This window comes from Nesoenas mayeri (assembly GCF_963082525.1).
Source record: "Nesoenas mayeri genome assembly, chromosome: 5".
Classification (NCBI taxonomy): domain Eukaryota; kingdom Metazoa; phylum Chordata; class Aves; order Columbiformes; family Columbidae; genus Nesoenas; species Nesoenas mayeri.
This window is the reverse complement of record NC_137548.1, coordinates 15434757-15457844: the sequence shown is the minus strand read 5'-3', so window position 1 is coordinate 15457844 and position 23088 is coordinate 15434757. Positions and strand designations below refer to the sequence as shown.

General features: G+C 38.1%; 3 protein-coding genes across 18 annotated transcripts in view; 2 read left to right on the top strand and 1 right to left on the bottom strand.

Annotated features, from left to right (window-relative positions):
• Positions 1 to 6625, bottom strand: part of ATG2B (autophagy related 2B) — a 44154-nt gene extending 37529 nt beyond the window's left edge. For all 4 annotated transcript variants that reach the window (XM_080345002.1, XM_080345003.1, XM_080345004.1 and 1 more), the window contains exons 1-3: positions 6003 to 6625; positions 2373 to 2535; positions 514 to 666 (exon numbers count right to left, since the gene is read on the bottom strand). In XM_080345002.1, coding sequence (XP_080201128.1) covers positions 514 to 666; positions 2373 to 2535; positions 6003 to 6164 — 478 coding nt within the window. In that variant the 5' untranslated portion in view covers positions 6165 to 6625. The remainder of the gene's footprint in view (positions 1 to 513; positions 667 to 2372; positions 2536 to 6002) is intronic.
• An 89-nt stretch (positions 6626 to 6714) lies between these two features.
• Positions 6715 to 10636, top strand: GSKIP (GSK3B interacting protein). 13 transcript variants are annotated; one of them, XR_013922221.1, is made up of 5 exons: positions 6758 to 7322; positions 7587 to 7645; positions 7914 to 8172; positions 8770 to 9004; positions 10438 to 10636. XR_013922221.1 is itself a non-coding variant. In XM_080345961.1 (5 exons), the coding sequence occupies exons 4-5, from the start codon at positions 7915 to 7917 to the stop codon at positions 8929 to 8931; spliced, it is 420 nt and encodes a 139-aa protein (XP_080202087.1). In that variant the 5' UTR covers positions 6817 to 6879; positions 7138 to 7322; positions 7587 to 7645; position 7914; the 3' UTR covers positions 8932 to 10636. The 13 variants fall into 13 exon arrangements, 11 of the variants coding, with proteins under 11 accessions (XP_080202082.1, XP_080202089.1, XP_080202083.1 ...); XR_013922222.1 differs by having other exon boundaries at positions 9164 to 10636; XM_080345961.1 differs by having other exon boundaries at positions 6817 to 6879; positions 7138 to 7322; positions 8770 to 10636.
• A 970-nt stretch (positions 10637 to 11606) lies between these two features.
• Positions 11607 to 23088, top strand: part of AK7 (adenylate kinase 7) — a gene marked incomplete at both ends in the record, with an annotated part of 29476 nt that continues 17994 nt past the window's right edge. The window contains 8 exons of the mRNA XM_080344643.1: positions 11607 to 11702; positions 12273 to 12452; positions 13569 to 13677; positions 14674 to 14768; positions 15545 to 15655; positions 20155 to 20238; positions 20808 to 20896; positions 21425 to 21515. Of these exons, the coding sequence (XP_080200769.1) occupies positions 11607 to 11702; positions 12273 to 12452; positions 13569 to 13677; positions 14674 to 14768; positions 15545 to 15655; positions 20155 to 20238; positions 20808 to 20896; positions 21425 to 21515 (855 nt within the window). The remainder of the gene's footprint in view (positions 11703 to 12272; positions 12453 to 13568; positions 13678 to 14673; positions 14769 to 15544; positions 15656 to 20154; positions 20239 to 20807; positions 20897 to 21424; positions 21516 to 23088) is intronic.

Below are 23088 nucleotides of genomic sequence, written 5' to 3'. Positions count from 1 at the left end.
TTACTTTCACTTAAAAAAAAAAAACAAACACCACCAAAAAACAGAGTTTCTAAAATAATTCTATCAACACGATGTGATTATTGAAATATATATGTCATAGTAGGTCAGCTTTGTGTAAAAATTTGTGGAAAAACATTCTCTGCTTCTCCATCAACAGCATCACCACTGACAACCATCTAAGCTTGTGAGACTGGCACCTCCAAAACTAAAGCATCTCACCAGTCATTCAGGCACAGACTTAGCTGGATCTCTTCTAGTGTGAATAAAAAACAATTTGGCCATGAAGAAGGGTTCACTGTCTCCACTGAGGAAGTTATACAGGCTTTTTTCCCCTTTTGAAAACAGGATCAATTGTCCTGCCTTCCTATTTAAATCTTACAGGTAATGGTAACAAGTGGAAAATTGTGAGACAAGTTACACAATTTGTGTTACAAGTTACTGCCATTTTGTAAAGCAGAAACAACATAAACTCATATAATCTCAGATCTTGATTCAGACCACAATAATTCCTACCTGTTTCAATAGTTTCTGCAAATTTCTCAAGTCCTTCAAAAGGCTGGGACCCTTCTCCTTGTTCATCTGTCAATTTTTGGCTAAGACACTCCTTTGCAAGCTGCATGCTACTAGTCATAAAACTTGACCAATACATAGGCTCAGATCCAGATGCTGAGGAATAAGAGAAGTTTTAATAAATTTGACTGTCAACATTTTGAAACAAAGAATACAAAACAAAACAATACACTTGGCACATCCAGAAAAAGAGTTTCAACAGCTCAGGACGAAGTCACACTTAAAAACAAATTTAGTTGCATTCTCTCTTTATGCACTTTACTACTTCAACATTACTTTGGTCTATTTAGATTGTGTTGCTAAGATTCTGGTACTTGAAAACCCAACACAAACAAGATGAAAGCAGGACTTAGTGTAACCAATTTCCAGGTTTAAGTTAATAATTTCTCAACAATTTCTTTTTATATTGGTATGACTTTGCAAGCATAATCCACAAAACTAAATCAATGAAATAACTCTTTTTTGATAATTACTTTGAGGTTTCCTATTCCATTTGGCACATATCCTAGATGGAGAAAGACCAAGCAAGGTTTAAGATGTTATCTTAGCACATTAGAGCATGTTTTAATAAGTAGAATGTAATAAAATTGGAGATCACAGCATGTATTAAGCTGAACAATATTTTTAGTAGCCAGATTAACTTAAGTGCTAGTGCACTCTTATCAGCTAATACCAAGCCCACTGTGAGCAAATACTATAAAACTAGATTAGAAAAGTTATTCAACTTCAAATATAACTCTCTAGTACAGACAAACAGAAGTAAACCTAGCACAAATACAAACATGTTGAACAGGCAAAACATTCCAGTTCAGTATTCAGGTCTGTAAACATCTATGTGCTTATAAAAGTGTGACAAAACCAACATCATTATTTTTTTCTACTGCATTATAAGGCACTAAATTGACGCAAGTGAATAACTAAAGCTTTCCTCTAATACTATCATTCTTTCAAAGCAATAATCTTGCATCAGAAAGTAAGATAGCTCAAAATTTAGCTCCAGTTAAACAAATAACAACCAAATGAAGAGTACATATAACAAAGTTACTTAAGGTAACATGGAAAACAGAGTTTATGCATTTTTTCTCTTCTTTATGGTGCACTTAAGGAAATATTTTCTTCTCTGTTCTCTACAATATAAAAGGAAAAAAAACTAAAATCTTCAAGACATTCATTCAATGTTTTTCAAATACTAAAACTGCACTAAATATCCCATACCCACTATAACAACACATCACACACTATAATAACCCATCTTAACAGACTTCATGGAGATTTTATAGTTAAGTGAAAATTAATCACCAGGACATTCTAAACTAGATCAGCTAGATCCATATGGATACCAAAAAGCTAGAAGAGCTCAGACAATCCTCTGAGCACTATAATCAAAAGTGTTAAGTATTTAGAGTAGTTAAAAGTCATTACTGTGATAGCAATTGAAACATATTAACTGTTCTCTAGATGTGCAAGATACACCTTCTACCCTAAAGTTGCCAAAGCAAGCCAGAACCTCACTGAAACCTGCCCCACAGTCTTGACTTAACAGCAAAGGTCCACGGCTCCTAATGCTGTCCAGCAGCACTTGGCAAACGACACCCAAAACCTCGGCAAACAGTTTAGAAGAAGATATATGGCAGTAGGAACATTATAAACATTTTAATTTCACAGATCAACAAACAACTGAGAAACACTGTATGTAAGTCAAATGACACTTTAAATAAGGTTAAGAACTGACTAAAGCAAGTGTAGCCTTTTGCCTCTGTAAAGAGTCTCCTTTATGAAAATTTAAAAAAAAACAAGCCTACCAAGCCTTGGTCTTGGCCTGAAGACCATCTCTAATCCTTTCACTTCTAACGCACAGTTATCCTGTAGCAATGACCCCCATGGAACAGATAAGGAAATTGACTGGATAAATCCATCTGTGACTTCCAGAGGTGCATCTGCCGACTCCAGGATCTCATTAAGACACTAGAAAAGGAAAAAGAACAAAAAAATAAATCACCACCATAATTTTGAGCATAAAAATTAAAAGAGAAGAGGCTACCAGAAAGGGAATTATACTCAGAAAGACAGTAAACTGGCCATTTTCAAGAATTTTGATTCCATCATATTTTGTTTGACATTAATTACTTCACTTTCAGCATAATATAGATTTCTCTGTGGTAGCTGTATAACTTGTGTTTTTACACTATACCAAAAAATTCTACTACCTTATAAATACTACAGTACTGACACAAGTTCATCTATGCATTTTCTGGCAATACTTGAAGAAAGCTGAAAACATGCTGCCAGTAGAACCACAAAAAAGTACTTGATTTCTGTGGCAAGAGTATTTCACTAGTCTGTAATTTCAGTGTAAAGTTCATTTTACCTTTCCATGTGACACCAAAACAATAGAACCAAATCATTATCTCATGCTAGACACCATACTTGCCACTTCTAAATCACATTTTAATGTGTTCAACGTTTAACACTAATTTAAAAATATAAATATCAAAGCTCAGCGAGATCATATTCTACAGAAACTATTTCATTAATCCAGTCCTTTATAGTTACATTAGAAACAAAACTACAGTCAAATTGCCTTCAATATCATGCAGAGTGAGTGAAATTTATGAGAAAAATGGAACACTAGCTGTGAAGAAGTAACTAAGGATTTTTTATTTTCCACAATCCCCAGAAAAGACTCACTTGTTGCACTATATAGCTTTCATTATGTCCATACAGAGCCCAAAAACCCCATTTTCAAAGGAAATATATTCTTCATATTTATGTGAAAAGAACTATAAAACCCTGTTTGTATCCTGATTCAGAAAATTAATTAAAACCAAAATTATTGAACAAGAACTATTATCTAGGCTGCTCTAATAAAACAACAATCTAAATCACACACCAACTTCAGTGAGTGTAACATTTTATTATATACAAGACCTCACTAAATACTGTGGTTGTAACATTAAGGTATAATGTTCAAATGGCAAAGACTGTGGTTTTGATCTTCCTGTGAATAGAGACATTTGATTTTACCTCAGAAAATGAATAAACTCAACATCAAAAGTTTCTAAAAAATAAGGATTTAGAAGTTGCTTCCCATTTTCAATTATAATTACAATGTTCTAATTCAGTAGAATAATTAAAGCACAAACAAAAAAGTCTTCAGAAAGTGATGGTTTTCATTTTTATGTCTCTAGGTGTAATTTTTCCATCATGTTAACTTGTTGCTCTGCTTATGCTCCTAATAGCTTTGCTTTTAGAATTTTGTTTGCTTGCATGTTGAACTTCTCTAGTTTCTGTTCCAAAGTCCACCCAAGCAGCATAAAGAGACACCAACTATAAAGAAACAGAACTTATAACAGTTCTATTGAGAAATTATTTAAGAATCAAATAATCAACTAAGATTCAGTGACTTTAAAACTTTATTTTGAATTAAATATAATTATAGATGTAGTAATAGCGTAAGGTAACAAAAAATAATTATTTGACATGAAAAATATATTTGAAAATAACACAGATTAATTTAAATTACCTGAACCATTACAAAATAATTTGCTGTATCAGGAAGTAAGCTAGTTACTGAAGGCCATTGTGAATAAATCTGATCTTGGATGTCTTTTTCCCACCAACATACATGACAATAAAAATTAGTGTATTTTTGTACCTTCCTTATTACTTCAAAATAGAAATTTACTATCTAAAATTTTAAAAATCACATATTCTTATAGCTAAATTACTTCATTAAAAGCCACTTGTTCCTCTAAAATAGCAACTAGAACATTTCAAGCGAAATTTTAAAACAGAAGCACAGTCATCACATCAGGACTTGTTTCCACATTTTTGACTGAAAGTCTCCAGCTGGAATCAGAGTAATTCTAGTAGCAAAGGTACTATTTGACGTACATTAAAATTCAACCACAAGCATCATGAGTTACATTTTGATTTTCCTAAACAGTCCAGGTCCCAAGAGGCAAAGGGGTTACACTAATAGTTCCAGGTATTCCTATGTATCTCTATAAACTATAAACATGTACAATACTGGCTAAAATATCTACAGTGTTAAGATGAGCAGACATATCCAAAAAAAAGCATAAGATAATATGTAAAACTACAGCCATCCTGGTGATTCATAGAGAATAAGCTTAGAATGACTGAGGGGGGAGGGAAAAAAGAGCTGTAGTACTTCCGCGACATCTGTTTTTGCAATCTGTCATACATGAGAAAGTCACGTGCAGAGAACCTCAAACATGTCATTGTTTACAAGTCAAAAAGAAAAATGCTGATCTACAAATGCAGAAGATAACCTAAGCGTTATTGTATATACATTTAATCACTGTGTATATGTAATTAACTGTTCATTTAGTACTGGTCTATAACTGCTGTTGTTTCCAAGTATTTAGATTATAAATACTGACTAGCGGAGACTGCTGTGATATCCACTAGAGGGCATAATAATTCAATTAAAGCGAGACAGTCTCACTGCCTGCCACCGAAAACAAGCTGCAGACACAGCCAGGAAAGAAGAAAACAAGTAAGTGAACAACAAAAAGCCTCACACTATAACAGTGGCAATATCGAGCATTTCTGCAAACATCTGTCTCCTGCCACTTTCAAACATATTTTCACACAAACAACTGTAAAAGCATTATTTGAAAACATCACATCTTCAAAAATACTTTAAAATGTACCCAGCATGGCCTAATAGCAGAACATAATGCAATAAGCCTGTGTACCTAGTTCATCATCTCTGCTACCCTAGAAGTGAAAAGCTGACGCACAGCAGCGCTTAAGGCTCCTCATGACAGTCACTTGACTGGCAGGCAGAATTCAGTAACATTGCTAATTAACCCAGGAAACTCTACTTAATATTATGAACATGACACAGACCTTTGGATTACCACAGTAGGCTGAAGTATGTACACTGAAAAAAGCTTCAGTCGGCTCAAGGCATGACAGCCCACCTGCTAAGCAAACTCCAGCTAAAAACAGCTTCCCATTAGCCAATAAGGACTTTCATCATTGCAAGACTAAGGGACAATATTTAGAGATCTACATGGACTAAGCTCATCTCCAGCAGTAGTCAGCAAACATGTTCCTCTAACCACAACATCAATTTGTAGTAGTTTGGGCTACAATAGCGCCTTTTCCCTGATATGTCAGCAGCTACTGCCTTCTTTTACTTTTTGTTTCCTTTCTTGTAATTACAAATAACGAAACCAAAGTGTGGCTAGAAAAACATATCCTTAATAAATGCCCAGATGATTTATTTTTTTTTTTTTAGTGCTCGCATATCAGAGAATGAAATGGATGAAACGCTAATTATGGCTGTAACTTTTTTACACGAAGGATGCTAGGTACTGAACACAAAGTGGGTGGCAGCCGGGGGCAGGGTATCAGCTGGTCCCTCACAGCCGAGGGGGCGAAGTGCCGGCATCTCTTACCCATTTATCCAGAGGGACCTGCGTCAAGGAGCCGGTGCCCTGGTAGAGATCCAGGCTGAGCTGTTCCAGGCTGAGCTTCTCCTGCAGGAAGTGGCCCAGGTACCTTTGCAGCAGGTACCTGCAGGCCCTCTTCTTGATGGACTCCGAGAAGGGCCACGGCATGGTGGCTGCGCGCCGGGGGCCGGGCGGCGGGTCGGGGCCGGGCGGCGGGCCGGGGCTGGCCGGCGGGCCGGGGCTGGCCGCTCCGGCGGGCGAAGACCGGGAGCTGAGCGGGAGCCGCCGGGCCCAGCTTCGCCCCGCAGCGCGGGCTAGCGCAGGGGCTTCCCGCCACCCCTCACAGCGCCGGCGGGGCGGCGCTGCCTCCCATTAGGGCGAAGAGGCGCTGACAGGTAGCTCCATCCTCACTCGGACAGCGTCGCCGCCATCTTCTCGGCGGGCCGTGAGCGCGGACGGGGCCGCCGCGGGCGCGCTTCGGAACGGTGCGCGGAGGGGGCGAAGGGGCGGGCGGGCCGGCCGGTGAATGCCCCCGCGTCAGCTCTCCGCCGCCGGCGAGGGCGGCGGGCCGATCCGGGGTGTTTGTCTCCTTCCTCCCCGCGTACCCCCCCCCTGCCGAACGCCGTCACCGGTACCGTGACGTCCGCGCGGAAGTGGCGTCGCTAAGCGGAGGAGGCGGGGGCGGAAGCGGCCGCGGGAGGTGCGTGAGGGGGCGGTGTCGTGGCGGAGGCGCGTCCGCTGCCGGACAGCGGCGGGTGGCGGTGGCGGCGGCCTCGCTAGTGAGCGGCCCCGGGGGAAGCGGCAGAACGGGGCGGCAGGCGCCGTTGTTTCTGGAGCCGGTTGAGGTCGGGCGGCGGGGCGGCGGCCGCCCCCGCCGGGGCCGGTAGGTGGGCTCCCGGGGCGCGGCACTGCCGGTGCGGGTGGTCCCTGCTCCAGCCCGCGCTGCTCAGGGCAGCGGTGCCGGTGTGAGCCGTGAGTGTTCTGCTCTCAGTAAATGGGGGTGATTCGCGGTGAACGGGAGGTGTCGCAGCTCGGTAGCCAGCTCCCTTATTGCCCACAGCTTCTTCGGAGTTTGTAGGTCCCGGGTGGGTTTTGCTCGAAAGGGATGAATTTCATGGAGTGAATGTCTTGCATGTTGCAGATCGGTCATTGCCGGCCCCTCCTGGCAGCTACCGGCGCACTCGGGGCAGCGTCCCAGGGTCTCTCCCTGCTGGCCTGGGGCACGTGTCCCGGTGGGTGTCAGCCACCAGAGGCCTCACGGAGACACAGGTACCCCAGAGGCAAATGCTGGGGCCTCTGGGGTCACCCCCACAGAACCTGTCCCTTGTGGGTAATGGTTGCTGACAAAGACCAGCAATGTACATCTCTGAATTGTGTTGACAGTTGCGTGTAAAAGCTGAGCAAGAGAATTGTTCTTCAGTGACTGTACACAAAAAGATGCTCTTAATATTGCTTTATACTCTTGGATAACTCGTTTAGTTCACTGACTTTTCTAAGTCTTTCCTAAATTCGCCAACAATAGGTTTTTATTTTCTACAGCTGTTGATTTCAGTTTTTCCAGGCATGAGTTGTCTTCCTACTGCATTCCAGGTCAGCAAAGTGCAGAATTAATTACTGCTGAATCATAACAGAGTCTGATACAACAGAATGTGAGTTACTTGCATAAGAAGCAGCAACTTAGTGACACTGATTCTGCTTCTATCTGCGAATGTAACCTTCTTAAGCAGTTGTTCTCAACATCTTGGTTTTGAGTTCTCTGAACTGTCATTTCATGAGTTACAGAAGCCACTAGGTCTCTTATTTTTGGGGGGGACAATGTTAAATATGTCTGCTTCAGAAATATTTCTTGTTTTATGGTGTTAAAATATTTTGAGTGTAGTGGTATGATAAATCTAAAATAAATGTTTCCATATGCAGAATGGAGACTGATTGCAATCCTATGGAGTTGCCCAATAATACGGGGTTTGAAGAGGATTCTGATTATAGAGACTTTGAAGGAACAGATGTGAAAGATATGAGACTAGAAGCTGAAGCTGTTGTGAATGATGTTCTGTTCGCTGTAAGCAACATGTTTGTCTCAAAAACCCTTCCCTGTGCAGAGGATGTGGCGTATATCAACGTGGAAACCAGGGAAAGGAACAGATATTGCCTGGAGCTCACCGAAGCAGGACTCAGGGTAAATGAATTTGTTTTGTAATTTTGTAAGCCTCTTTGTTTTGAACAGTGATTGTGTTCAAAAAGTGCTTAGAAAAACACTTCAGTGACATCAAAACAGCATACATATTCCTATTGTACTTTAATGAAAGCCTCTTCTACATGTTTTCTCCAAGAGGGTGGAACATTAACTAGTTATTTCCAAAAAAGCAAGAAGCAAAGTTGATTAAAAAAACAGGCATTTATTTGAGACACAAAATGATGAAGAGTGGAGCAGCAACTTGTTATAGGCATTCCAGTCTTCGGGTTTCTCATGTACCCAGATAAGTCAGTAGTACAGCGTATATACAATTCCTTTTTTGCACCATTTGCATGTTTTCTGCAAACATGTAGATGTCTGACTTGTTTTCAAAGGTCATAATGATAGATTTTACTAATACTCTGAGTTTCGGACAAAAGGTATTTGAAACTGTCTAAATACTGTATTACCATTAAGCCCCATGGCAGAAATCCAGTATTTTTTGTTCTCACATTACTGTACTACCTTGATTGGCAAAGTTAAACACAGTGCAAGGTGATCCAAACCATAGAAATTTAACCAATTATTTCTTTGTTGCAGGTCGTAGCTTATGATTTTGATCAGACTGATGACAGATTGCAAACTCCATACCATGAAACTGTCTACTCCTTATTGGACTCTCTCAGCCCTGCATATCGAGAGGTGTTTGGAAATGCACTACTACAAAGATTAGAAGCTTTGAAGAAAGATAGTCAGTCGTGATTTACCCAGAAGTGAGGAAGTTTCAATGCTGGAAGGAATTCTTAGTATGAGGCATTGGATCTTTCTTACAAATGTAATCACAATATCTTAATGTCTTGCATTAATATCTAATTCATGTTAGTACTACTCTAAAACATTTTGCTACAGTGGATTTGTGTATGTCACAATGCTGTTAAAGGCCACTGATAAATTGTAACATGAATAATCTTTTTTGTTTTCTTTTTTGTTGTAGGTGAGCAAGTAAGTTTCTTCTTACAACATTCAAAAAAATTGGTCTCTGTTCAAAGTGTTATCCAAAACTTAAAAAAATTACAGAAAGACAGAATGTTATATATACAAGTAGTAATTATTTTGTGTCTGTTTACCAATAATTTTCATATCTGCTTTTTAAAATAGAAACTAACCACTTGCTCTACCCAATTAATGAAAAATAATTGGGACAAATGCTGTTTTGGGAAGAACAGAATTTCAACTTGATTTACTACACATAAATCTGAAAATTCTCAGCTTTGATAACAAGAAAGGTGGTTCTTGAACAGTTGAGCGTTGCTTATATACTGACAGTATCTGAGTTAAAAGCAAGGCTCAGTATTTTTTCACCTGTACTTGTCTATGGCAACCAGAAAACTCCAAATAATAAATGAAATGTAGTGCTAATATATGAATGTATTGTCTGAATCACAAATGAGTTAAGCACAGAATTGCAATGTAATGGGCTACAGTATCCTAAAGATGATGTTATATATACTGTATGTATGCTATGGTGTAACTGAGGGGCTTGGAAGACATTTTAGCCTGTTTACTATTCTGAATGTGTTTACACGATGTACAGGATATACCCAAGAGTATTTTTGTTTCAGTCTTTACTTTCTGTAATACAGTACTTTGGTACTACTATTTTTCACACTTTTTCCCTCAATTGTACAGCGTCCTCTCCTAATGAATATGAAGCACTGTAATGTTAATTGTATTGTATTGGTTTGAAACCAAAGGCTGTCTGAAATTTGCTAAGGCTAATACAAACTGGAAGATATAACTTGTATTTTCTACTAAAAAACTGGTACAATTCTCTTTATAAATCTATTGTTCTGCTGAAACTTTTCAAGTATGTACTGAATGGTAGACTTTTTAAAAATTACAGTTGGTTAGAAATACCGGTACTGTTGAACTAACATTCTGTGATGTTCATACTTTTTGTATTCTTGTATTATTCAGTATTTGCGCATCTTTGTTTAGATAATCCTGCCATTATTCTGCCATGCCTTTGTGACAACTACATGCAGTAGCCTTTTTGGAGTCATAGTTAGGAATATATTGGTTTTCATGAGGTCACAGATTCCAGTGACTTCAGTAAAACTGCATTGATTTCTACCTGCTAGGGATTAGTCATATCAACTGAAGAAGCCTAGTAGAGCTTTTGTAGTAGCTTTGGAGTAGTAATGTACAGCTATGGCTGACAAGACAACTATTTTCCAGAGTTTAATTTTGTGTTTATTATCTTTTTAGGTTGAAACTTCTGATACAAATCCTCTGCCATACATTATGCTTTTATGCTCTAAAAATTTTTCATATAGGCTCTCTTTTGCACACAGGTCTGTGGCACATGGTTAGTCCTCTGTGAGGAGAATGTACTTTACCCAATTTATATTTGAATATTTTCCTGTGCAACTAATTTACTTGTTCGATTTCAATGACTAAAGCATTAAATAAATGCACCAGTGTGTTGCAGTTTTCTTGGAGGAGGGGGAACTACTGGAAAGGGGGGAATGAACAACCAAAGTCGTCGTGCCCATAAAAAAGTCTTAAATATCAAGCAGTTAACAAGTATTTGAAAACCTTTGGCTGCAAACTTTTATCTGCTGAAACTTTGTCATGGGAAAAACAAGGTAGGTGATTATAAATAGGGATTTGCAAAAGAAGTGTTGGAAATGGAAGTGGAAAATTGTCAAAGTAAATGATACATCGCTAAGATTTTTTTTCCTTGTCATTTTTCATGCCTATTATAAACCTAAGCTGAGAAATACTTCCAAAATAGGTGTTTTGTAGGTGTTAACAGAAGAAACTTCTGTTGTTTCTTGTAATGTGCCACAGTGTTAACTCAAAAATGGGAAAGCCATGTCATTCCACTGTGGGTTTATGAATATGAAGAAAGTTCTTCCCAGTCCCCGTACTTGGGCATTGCTGCCGGTATGGAGGGAGCTTCTCTAAAGCTGACAGTGGAGAAGTTCTATAGGTCGCCTTAGACTGTTGTCATTATCCAACCCCCTGAATAAGTGCTGCTTGCCCTAACGTAGCTGTTACCTGAAAAGCCCCAAAGCCTGCCTGCTATCTGAAAGGTTGTCCAATAGTCTGATTAAAGCTATTTTCGTCTCAGCAGTACTACACAGATTTTTCCTGTTCGGTGTCTAGAAGAGAGGAATAAAGTCCCTGACTTATTGACTGCTGCCTTCCCGTTTGGCCTACGATAGAGTGAATCGGGTGCAACGCACGGGTACCCGCAGACACCAAGTCCCTGTTTGCGCTGCTGATGCTCCGCACCAGCGGAGGAGCCCTCGGCCGCCCTGCCCGCCGGGCGGGCCGCAGCTCCCAGCCCCGCCCGCCGCCCGCACTGCGCAACCGCCGCTGCCCGCGCCGTCGGGTAGCAACGGGCCGCGTCCCCGGCGGTGATTGTGGCGATGGCGGACGCCGTGGTGAAGGCGGCGGAGCCGGCGCAGAGCCGGCGGGTCTTCCTCAACCACCTCGACTCCTACTGCGGCCGCCACATCGGCGAGGTGACGGCGGGGGCCGGCGCGCAGCTGCTCGCGGCCGCGGCTGCTTCCTCAGCGGTCGCTGCCTGAGGCGCTGCCGCCCTCCCGCCCGCCCCAGCTCGGCCCGCGGCCAGTAGGGCTGCTCCGGAGAGCTCGGCCGGAGAGCTGCGGTCTCCTAAAATAACTGCTGAAGCGGGGCGGGGGGACATGAAAGGGTTGAGATGGATTAAAATTTAGAGTTAGGAGCGGGAGGTGTGGATAGAGCAGGTCGGGAGACCTCAGGCAGCAGCGGATCACTGTGGGGACAAATGAGGTAACGCCGACCTGAGGAGCTAGGCTGCAGGGAACAGGCATCTGGGGACTCACCAGCACCTTCGGCTCCGAGCTGAAGGACACAAGTCAAGACAAAACATTACAGCTGAGACAGAGGAGTCCATAACATTTTTCGGTTCGATGGAAAGTTTTGTTCTGAGCTACATTACTTACAGGAGAATCAGGGCTAGCCAGACAGTGTTGGTGTCTTCCCAAGATCGTGAGAAACTGTTTAGAATTCAATACATATTTGCATACAAATATATGTCTTGTATATTGCAGTATTTATCCAGATGTGTTGTTGGGGCATCACTTGAAAGCACAGAAGAAGAGGAGGCGGAAGATGAAAATAAGTCAGCTGTTGAAGTTTCTAGTAGGCCAAAGGAGGGAGTCTATCAAATAGTGGGGACTCTTTCTGAGCCAGAGGGTACTAAACCATATTTTGCAGAGGAAACATATGCAGTAAGTGTCTTATTTCAGGTTGCCATTAGACAGCATTAGAAATACTGCAAGTCATATAAAATGACCTGCATTAACAAAATGGTCTTCTGTTGCTGTTGGAAGCTGTAGATATTTATTTTATTCCTTCTGCTTCCCACACTCTGCTGTCTGCTCCCTGTTAGGCCTGAAACAGCAAATAGTAAAAGGAAAGAACTCAGACTCAATATAGATTTTCTTTTTTTTCTTACAGATAGTTATGGACAGGACATATCTATACTGATGATCCGCAGATATGCTTTCTTTTTCTTTCAAAAAACACACACCTCAACTAACTTTCTTGCCTCCTCTGTGTCTTTTAGCACTATTTTAAGGGTAATGGTGCTGGAATCAAATTTAGTGTCCCCCTTCTTAACTTTTCACCGAAATCACAGCTTTCACTAATTGTTATGAATACCTACATATTTAAATAAAGACATGTCCAAAGGTTAGTTAATTAGAGGAGGCTTGCTTTGAAGAAAGTGATTCCTTATTGCTTGATTTAGTTTTCTGAAACTAAAATTGCCTCTAAGTGTCTGAAATTGATGATCCAGCTCTCTTCAAACATTTGAAAATTTTTATTTAAATGTCTATACAGCTGAGATATTCAATCAGATTATTGCTGGCAGTATTAAATCTTAATCACTACCCTTGCCCAGAGTTTTTGTTGGGCTTGTTCAAGTGAAACACACAATCTGCATTTAACAAAAATAACAGGATGTTATTTTGCAAGGAAATTGACTCTTTTTTTTTTTTTTTGTCTTCTCCAGTCTGCCAGCTGATCCTTGTTTAAAATACCTCTAAAAGTCATAGGTATTTTTTGATACTCACAACTGCACTGAAAATATTAATCCTAAAATACTGCTAAAAATTATTTTTGAACTATGTTAACATGTACTGTAAATTAGAAGTTTCAGCATTTAATTTACATTTTGACACCTTCCTTGTATCTGACATAAAGTCTAATATGAGTCTTATGAATTATTCTAACATCCTAGTGTTAGAAAACTTCAGTCTATCAGTGAGTTAAACTCAAAAATAAAAGTAATTTTGGTTTTATATTTTTTTAAATGTCAGGTTCTCACTTATTTTTTCCCCTAGGTCTCTTCTCAAGAAGAGCTCTTAAGTCACTTGCTTGAATGTGACATTGTTTTATATAATATCACTGAGGATACAAAACAAATTGAGGAAGCAACATGGGCTGCTTCTGGTTAGTACAAATACAAACTGAAGAGAAAATTGATTGCCATGCAGCTATAAAAATTTACCATAAATGTGTAATGAAATTGTCTGAATTTATAGTTTACTGTAATATAAAACTCAGTTCCTTGATGAAGAAATGCTGCACAAGTTGTTCAATTAATTAGCAAGGGACTATAGAATGCACTCTAGCATTCATAAGGCAGAGAAGCTGTCATGGGGTGGTCCAACACCTTAAATTACATATCTGTGTTATTTCCCTAAGTAAATATTAACCAACATCTTTATATTTGCATTGGGAGATGGGTAGAAAGTTTCCTCCTGTGATATCCAAATAATGTTTCAATATTTTATATAATTATTTTAAATGTATTTTTACTTAAAAGTCCAATAAAAATACTGCTAATAGTTTTTCTGAAACTTTCTCCTGATTGTTACATCCAAATTTTAATGGGCATCTGGAATCTTTTTATGGTGATAGTGTAATATTATTCTTTATGTGATAGGTAAACTAAATTATGCTTTCCTGTTTCTAGTATAAATACTTGGATAACATCGTAAGTTTTAGAGAACTCAACAAAACATAACTCACATTTAATTATTTTGCTCTAAATTAAAATAAGGAAGATTTACTTGATTTCTGTAGATTTTCTGTTTCAGTCATTAAAAAAAACACACTTTATTTCACTATATACAGTCAATGAAGATGATATCACTTCTTAGTATAGAAGGTGTCTTTTGTTTCCCCTATGATATGTAGCTCTGTGGAGATTATGTTGATTCCAAATTATTTGATTCTTTATTACTATTATTTATCTATTTATTTTCTTTTGTGATTTATTGCTTTTACTTTATATCAACCCAAATAAAGAGTACTTGTTTAAAAATACATTTCACATTGAACATTATGGTATAAATGTCTATACAGTACTTTTATATAAAAGCAAAAATACAGTTTGAGTAATACAGTTTACAATACATTAAATAATTTGCTTTCCTTTAACAGCCTTACACAGGGAAATAGAGCATTTTACAACACCAAAGTTATTCATCCTCATTTCAACAATAATGACCTGGGCACAAAGCAAACCCCCTGACCCTGTAAGTAATATGAAAACCTTTTTTTTTGACTGCCTATTTCCATTTGCTGGAAAATATTCATTAAATTCAATTAAATGCAGTATTTCAGTGTGTACTTCAACAGTAGCTAATAAAGTTAATTTCAACAAGTGTGTTTTTTCTCATAGTCTTTTCACTCTGAACCACTACTTACTGCTAAAATTGTTAAATTTGTTCCACTGGCCAGAGAAGTTTAGGCACTGGACTACAACAATACAGGCAGACATTAAGGACTGCTTGGACAAGAGGGCAGACCTGTGCTAACCACAATATGCAAAGTCCTTCAATCATAAAAAATTCCCATCTTTATATTTAATGAAATACATATTTAAATCAGTGTATAGACTGATAAATAGATACATCTTTATATCTATATATATATTTAGAATTTTCAGAAACCATGTGGGATGCTTTGTACTATGTTACTGCAGTTCTCAAATTTAGTCTTACAGCAATTGTGCACATTAATGTCATCTGTAGCAGTTTTCAGAGTTTTTCGAGCTTGTGAAATGCTATATATATATAATAAAAATTCATGGGTTTTTAATGCAAAAAGTCATTAAAGTATTTTGCTGTGAAAATTGAAATGGAACTATTGACATTTTCAAAATGTTGAACCTCAAGTATCAGAAGTTTTAAGGATTTCAAATGAAAACAAAGTTAAACATTTTAAAAATATTTTTTAAGAACTTATTTTAACCAACTAAGATTTTTCTGTTTTAAAACATGTGTAACAGTCACATTTTTTTCCTTGGTAGGAAGATCCTGAGATTCCTTTTACTGATGAAGATTTTCGCAAAAGGAAAGCTCATCCTAACTTTGTAGATCACATAAATGCTGAAAAGCTCATTCTCAAACTTGGGAAAACTGTACGTAAAGAACTTTGTTATAAAAATAGGTTGTTTGGTCTTCTTACTTAGAGTATTATCTTAGTAAGGGAAATTACCAACAATTTGAATACATTTTAAGAGTATGTTATTCTCTTGATAATTATGAATAACATTATTAAAAATATCAAGTATAGAGGAGACAATAATGCCTTTTGAAACATAAGTGTCTACATAATACAAATCCCAAATTCTGCTTATTTAAAAAAGGTGGTGTTTCATTGGTTGTGTGAGAGAGAATTAAAGCTAGGGCCTGTGTGAGGAAAGACTTGAAGATGAAAGAATGTAGAGGAAAGGGATATTAGTGTGGCTTTAAAGAAAAGCAGCATCTTTTTAAATATTAGCAAGCTATGTTAATATTATGTCTCATTTAAATACTTAGATGACGTTCTGGCCAAACCTAGCATGTTCCTGGATAGTTTGCACTCTTGGGGCAGAGGGCTTGTTAACTTTCATTCCACCCTATAATTCACTTTAAAATCATGGCCATAGAGCTGACCCAGCCTAACTAGAATATATATTATCAGTTTATATGTATTTTAAAATCACTGCTTTCAGCTTTGTTTTGACCTGATTAGACTATTGATCTTACTAGAGAATAGATAAATACAGAGAGAGGCATTAAAAGCTCTTGATAAAGAAATACCAACAGTGGCTCTTTTTGTACTTTGCAACTGAGGAAAGCTGACGCTGTTGTCGTTAGAGGTGGAGTACGGTGGAGGTTAGGAAAGAGAACTGCAAAACAATGAAATACACTGCAAGATGAAGGTGTCATTTGGTCTTCCTCTGTGCGTTAACACTCTCCCATAATAAAAACAACGTAGTGTCCATTGCAGAAATTTATCAGGCTTATTACAGAGAGGAAAATATCCTTTATTCTGATTTGAGTATACACTTGTCACCTTACCCCTGCTGAAGAAAATAGCACTGGATATTATATTCTATGATAACGTGGGCTTAATAGTACAGAATGCCAGTAAATTTTGGTTTACAGCTTGAACAATCAGTGGTAAATTGTTCTTGGTTTTACTGTGCTAACCTGGAGTTATTCTATAAGACTATGGAATAACTTTCGTACTTGTGATGTAAGAAACACAAAGATTGTACACAGTGTCCACCAAACCTCACAGGAACTTCTGCCACCGCTAACACCTAGATAAACTACTGACTCAATTTTTCTGACTAGTCCAAAGCACTGAGTCACTGCACAACAAAGGTGTTAATATAATTAGCTTCTAAATGTTTGCCAGGCTGAATGTCTGTTGAGAAGACAGTAGAGCAATATGTATCAGGACACAATAAAGCAACTTGAATGTTTTCAGTATATACCTCTTATAGGCACTTCAAAAGGAGCCTTTTTCCTCCAGAACTCCAGGGGCAGCTTCAATGGGCGTCGTTGCCCCTGTTTAGTTTCTGTCACGCTTTGGAACGGGAAGGCTCCAAAGCATCTGTTCTTCCCAGCAGATCAACATTAGCTTCCTGTGATGGCTGGATTACAGTTCTTACTCATTTTTAAATTCATTGGTATCTGAGGAATGTGCCGCCTGTGAAAGAAATTACAGGGTTACCACTTGCCTGCAAAAAGCTCATCAGGAGATACTAGGATTCAGCAGCCATGTCAGTCACGTAACAAAAATCTTGCACCTAAGAACAGAACAGTTTCTTAGCCATCATATCTATTCGGAGTGCAATTTAATGGCTGTTGTTGCTTAAAGTAAGAGTTAACCCCTCTGAGTTAATGTATCTCCCACCTATATTTTGCTTAAAATTCAACAAGGGTTGTGAGCTAGAGGGCTTTCCTTTTTACCCCTAGCAATTTTTTACCTTTACCTTTGTGGCAGGGCATTTGGGTTTCGTAGCTTTTCTCGGAGAGAAGTTGTTGTCTCTGGTGTTCTGCCAAATTCAGAATCCTAGGAGAAACATCTGCCTACACAGACAGAGGAGCTCTTCATCTCGCAGCTCTGTTCTCAGTGGCATCCCAGTTCCTGAATCCATTAATTTAGACCTCTTTCCACTTAAAGCATTCTATTAGAATAAAAAAAAAAAAGACGTAAAACAACGAAAGCCTAGAACTGATTATAATAGCTAGAATGTGACATCTAGTGGCTTTAATGAATATTACAAAGGTCAGTCACAGAATTTTAGGGATTGGAAGGGACCTTGAAATATAATCTAGTCCAATCCCCCCACTGGAGCAGGAACACCTAGATGAGGTTACACAGGAATGTGTCCAGGCGGGTTTTGAATGTCTCCAGAGAAGGAGACTCCACAACCCTCCTGGACAGCCTGTTCCAGTGTTCTGTCACCCTCACTGAGAAGTTGTTTCTTCTCAAATTTAAATGAAACCTCCTATGTTCCAGTTTGCACCCATTGCCCCTTGTCTTATGATTGATTGTCACCAAGAAAAGCCTAGCTCCATCGTTCTGACACTCACCCTTTATATATTATAAACATTAATGAGATCACCCCTCAGTCTCCTCTTCTCCAAGCTAAAGAGAACCAGCTCCCTCAGCATTTCCTCATAAGGGAGATGCTTCACTCTCTTCATCATCTTTGTTGCCCTGCGCTGGACTCTCTCCAGCAGTTCCCTGTCCTTCTTGAGCTGAGGGGCCCAGAACTGAACACAATATTCCAGATGTGTTCTCACCAGGCCAGAGTAGAGTGGGAGGAGAACCTCTCTCGACCTACTAACCACAGCCCTTCTAATACACCCCAGGATGCCATTGGTCTTCCTGGCCACAAAGGCACAGTGCTGGCTCATGGCCATCCTGCTGTCTACCAGGACCCCCAGGTCCCTTTCCCCTACACTGCTCTCTAACAGGTCATTCCCCAACTTATACTGGAACCTGGGGTACCTAAAGGTCTTCACCCATGACTAAACATGCTGTGTGTAGCTAAGGGTTTGTTTAATAATTGCTTTAATTTTTTAAACTAAGTATATCCAAGTCATCTCAAGTAGTACCTTCTCATATGTGTGACTTGTGGCACTAAATAGATATTTTTAGAGGACTTGAACTTGTTTCAGAGGTTTGTATTTAGGTAAGTATTGCACTCTGTGCCAAACTAGTTTGTCTCCACAAGTGGCTACTGCGGAAACTGCTGCAAGGTAAATGGAAGAAAATCCCATGTGTCACATTCTACTCAAGGGAGATGAGAAGCAGCACCTTCTGTGCTTTCACAAGAGGCAGGTTTTTCCTGCTGGAGACAGAAATTACAGCATGTCTTCTGGGGCACATTTGCAGTCTGTCCAGAACAATCCTGGGAGCTACTGCTCCTAGAGTACAAACAGTTTCTGTCATGGTGCTACTCAATCAAACCAAGTGTGAGAACTACTATGCTGTCTCTAATGTCTTCTAATTTTGAGTTTGTTGTGATTACTAATAAGCTATTGCATTGAACTGAGTTTAGATGGTTTTTATGACAGTTTTATTTTGTAAGTAGATAGATAAACACACATACACAGATGCAATACACTGATGTTATAACTTATCCCTTTATATGATGCTTATATAATCAAAGATTGGCTAAGTGTTCTTAGTTTTATGTTTTTGAAATATTATAAAGATGATAACAAAAGATGCATTATTTTACCAAAAAATAAAAAAAGGAGATCCCAAATCTGAGCATTTTTTTCCTCTGCTGGTAAGTGCATGTTCTTTTACGTAGTGTTATGTAGGTATATAATGTCTGGGGTCTGGGATCTTTACAATATGAGAATTATTTAACAATTTTGTTTCACTTTAAAAATTTCAAAGTGACTGGTCCTAATTTAAAATATTTTGCTGAAAGTTTTTCTCCTTAAGTTGATTTATAAAAACCTTTTTTTCTCTCTGTATAAGCCATCCTCAACATTGATCTAAGCAGTAACACTTTACATTAACAGGCAGCCAGGACGGGCAAATTTATGACTTCATGCAATAACAATCAACAAAAAATGTGTTGATTGATCATGTTGTGTGGGTAGGAAAACACTTAAGATAGTTCACATTTGGTTTTGGTTTTTTTTTAATTATATATCAAGATAAAAGTAAAGCAATTGTAAAATCACTGATACAGGGTTTCGCTCTTCTTTAGGCATTCAAATGCAAATATAATGCAATTAAAAATAGCTTCAATTAATTTCAAAGGTATTTGTCTTGGAAATAGAAATTTGAAACATGAGTTATCCTGTCCACTTCATTAATTTACGTAACTTACTTCCAAGTCTTTAATTCTTAAAAACTTTTTAGAATTTCAGTTCAAATTTAGACAGGTCAATTCTGATTGAGCAATGCTTTTTTCTTTTTTTAAATGGGAAATATTAGCAATATGACTTATGAAACTACAGGATATGCAACAATTGATGTAGCTAAAAATTTTAAGTGATATCATTTATACACTTTGTATGTTTAGTACACAAGTACTTAAGTTTCAGGGTTAGCCAGTATCCATTTGCAGTATGATATTTTTATAAAAACTTTCTTGTTGATTTTACTTCACAGAACAAACGTAAATTTTTGACTTATATTGTTGCCTCAGGACATCAATATGGAGCTGAGGAAGGAGTCTTGCACTACTTTTTTAAGGTAAGCATCCAGCTGTTTTTGAAGGTTCATTTAATTCCTAGTGGCAAAACACACTGGAATTGAATGCATTTTTAGTAGCTTTGCTATCATAAGGTTAGTGCTTTCGTGAACAAAACTGATTATTTTATTACTCTGAAATGTTTTAGCTACAGTTTTTCACTTTTTTGGCTCTGTATGTTTTTTAGTTTTTTCCATAGTTTTTCAACAGCATCTACATACGTATGTTATAGTGAGTACATATCTGTCATACCAATAGAATCAGGAAGAATTTCTTCTCAACATTACATTTTCCCCCAACCATTTATTTTATTTGGGATAAAAAATAACATTTGTCAAGATCAAAGAATACTATTAAGAAAGCCCCAAAACAGCAGTTAATTGTTTCTTGTAGGCTACCAGTCTGTTTTTCTCTATAATTGTTTTCTTTACTGCAGTTCTATTAATCATTCAAGAAATTGAACACTAGATACTGAATATACAGATTTCCCTGGTAAAAAAAATGCTCCTTTTTTAGTTCTAGGTAAAAGTCACTTTCTTCTCCTCACTTCATTCTCCATTTTTATTTTCAGATAGGCTGGCTTAGTGAGACTCCTGCAATACCTGTTTTTGGGGATGGAAACAATTTTATTCCAACTATTCATGTTCTTGATTTAGCAGCGTAAGTAAAAAAAAATTTCCCCTGGATGATAATGGATACCCAGCTAGATAAGAAATCGAAATCTACTAGAGAGTACTGCGGCTTTTAAACTGGGATGGGTGGTTTTACAAACACTCTTTGGCCCTTCTTACTGAGTCAGACAGAGACTTCAATTTCTTTAATACTAGATATGCCTTCTGGAAACCTTATCTGGCTGTTGCACTGGTGCTATGCTTTTAAGAAATGGTAGCAATACTTGTTCTACAGTGTGGTACCAGTTAGCTGGCATGAACTGGAAATGGACTGTGGACTCTACAGCAGGCTAATTTAGTATCTTCTACAGATATTGCTTTTTATCCTTTGAACTTCTTTCCAAATAAAAATCTAGATGTGCTTCTTTATTAAGGAAAAAGCATATGAAAATATCATGCTCTGAAAAGTTCTGCAAGATCTTACGAACTCTTTGTACTGTTTCTGAAATGCATTGAACAACGAAAGCCCGGTATGCTTCTCTAACTGCTGGCCTTGACTGTACTTGCTGTGTTTCAGAGTGTTGCAAAATATAGCAGACCACAGGCCAAGCTCTCACTATATACTTGCAGTAGATGAATCTATGCACACTCTTCAACAATTAGTAAAGGTAAGAGACTTGATGATTTTTATTTTTTCAGATATCTTTAAGGTTTTTAAAACTATATGTTTTGCTGCAGTAGAAGTTCCTAGGTCTTCTTGAATTATCTCATGTAGTAAATAACATGGAGGATTTCAAAATAATTTTGTAAGACTTCTGTTATGTGAATAAAATATATTACTTGGACCTGATTTTGCAGAGCTAACTTCTGCAGTAGTATTAGTAACTTAAGTAGAAAATTTGCCTACAAAGTTCTGGTGAATTGTCATGGGATTCAGAGTACTGTAATTAGATACTCAAAGTCTTTTAGATGTTTTTGCCTTCATTTTGTAGGAAGATATCTTGTTTTTCCAAGCATTTTGAAATTAAGTCTAGAAACAGCCCGAATGACACTGTTGAACTATACACTAATAGTAAGAGTCAAATAATGCAATGCAATAGGAGACTTGTTCGTGTAGGTTGAGCAAACATTACATAAGGACCAAACATAACAGCTCAATTTTTTTTGTTGATGTCTAAGAGCGTTTCACAGAACAGTGTCTTAGGGAGCTCACAAGAAGACGCAAACTTTCTTTTGATTCAGGTAAATACACAAGGTCTCACTGAAAAGTCAGTGATCAAAGAGCCATTCTATATAAGTGACCATAATGCAAGTAGTTAATATTCCTAGGGAAGAAGCAAAGGATAAAACTTTTGCAGCTGTGGTCAACCATAAAAAAGATCATTATATAAAAAAGAACACAAAAGACATTAAAAATATTACATCCTTAGAGGAGAAGGGTAGAGAATATTGAACTTTACATTATTAGCCATAGAAGACCATTGCATGCTGCGTACTAAGAAATGTTTGGGAAAGAGAACATGAAAATTAGAATTGTTAAACTGTAGGCTGAGGTAAGCAAGATGTTTACCTCAAAAAGTTACAGTTATGTCCAGATGAAGAAAATAGAATAGAAAAGCTCATGAAATCTGACACGATAAGTCAAAAAACACTTGAAGATCAACTATCAGGAAAGTCTCAAAATGAATATCCTTTCTTCAAACAGTTGAAGAACAAAAAACCTGCCAGACAATCCATAAGGCAAATTGATGATTATGGTATAAAAGGAGCACTTAGAGAAGAGAAGGCCATAGTAGAGATGCTTTGCATGGCTAAGAATTTGGAAGCATCTTAATGCTTCAGGATCTCTTCATGGATGACGTGTTAGAGAATCTGTATAAAACTAAAGTAACTCTAAAAAAATATTATAGAATGAACTGACAAAATGAACACTGAGAAACCACCAGAGTCTTATGGTATTCGTTGAAGAGGTCTGAAATAGCTCAAGGATGAAATAACTCTGAATTGCTAATTCATGCATACAACCCGCTGTTTAGCACCGTCCTGGCACTTGAAGGATGGAGGATGAAAAATGTGGTGCCGATGTAAAAAGAGTGGTTCCTGACATGTTTTGGGAATTACAGACCAATATGCCTGATGCTATTGGCTAGTAACCAGGAACATTATTAGAAATTATAATAAATTAAATACATTAAAGGGCATCCAGATACATATGATCTATTTAGGAAGAGTCAACGTGAC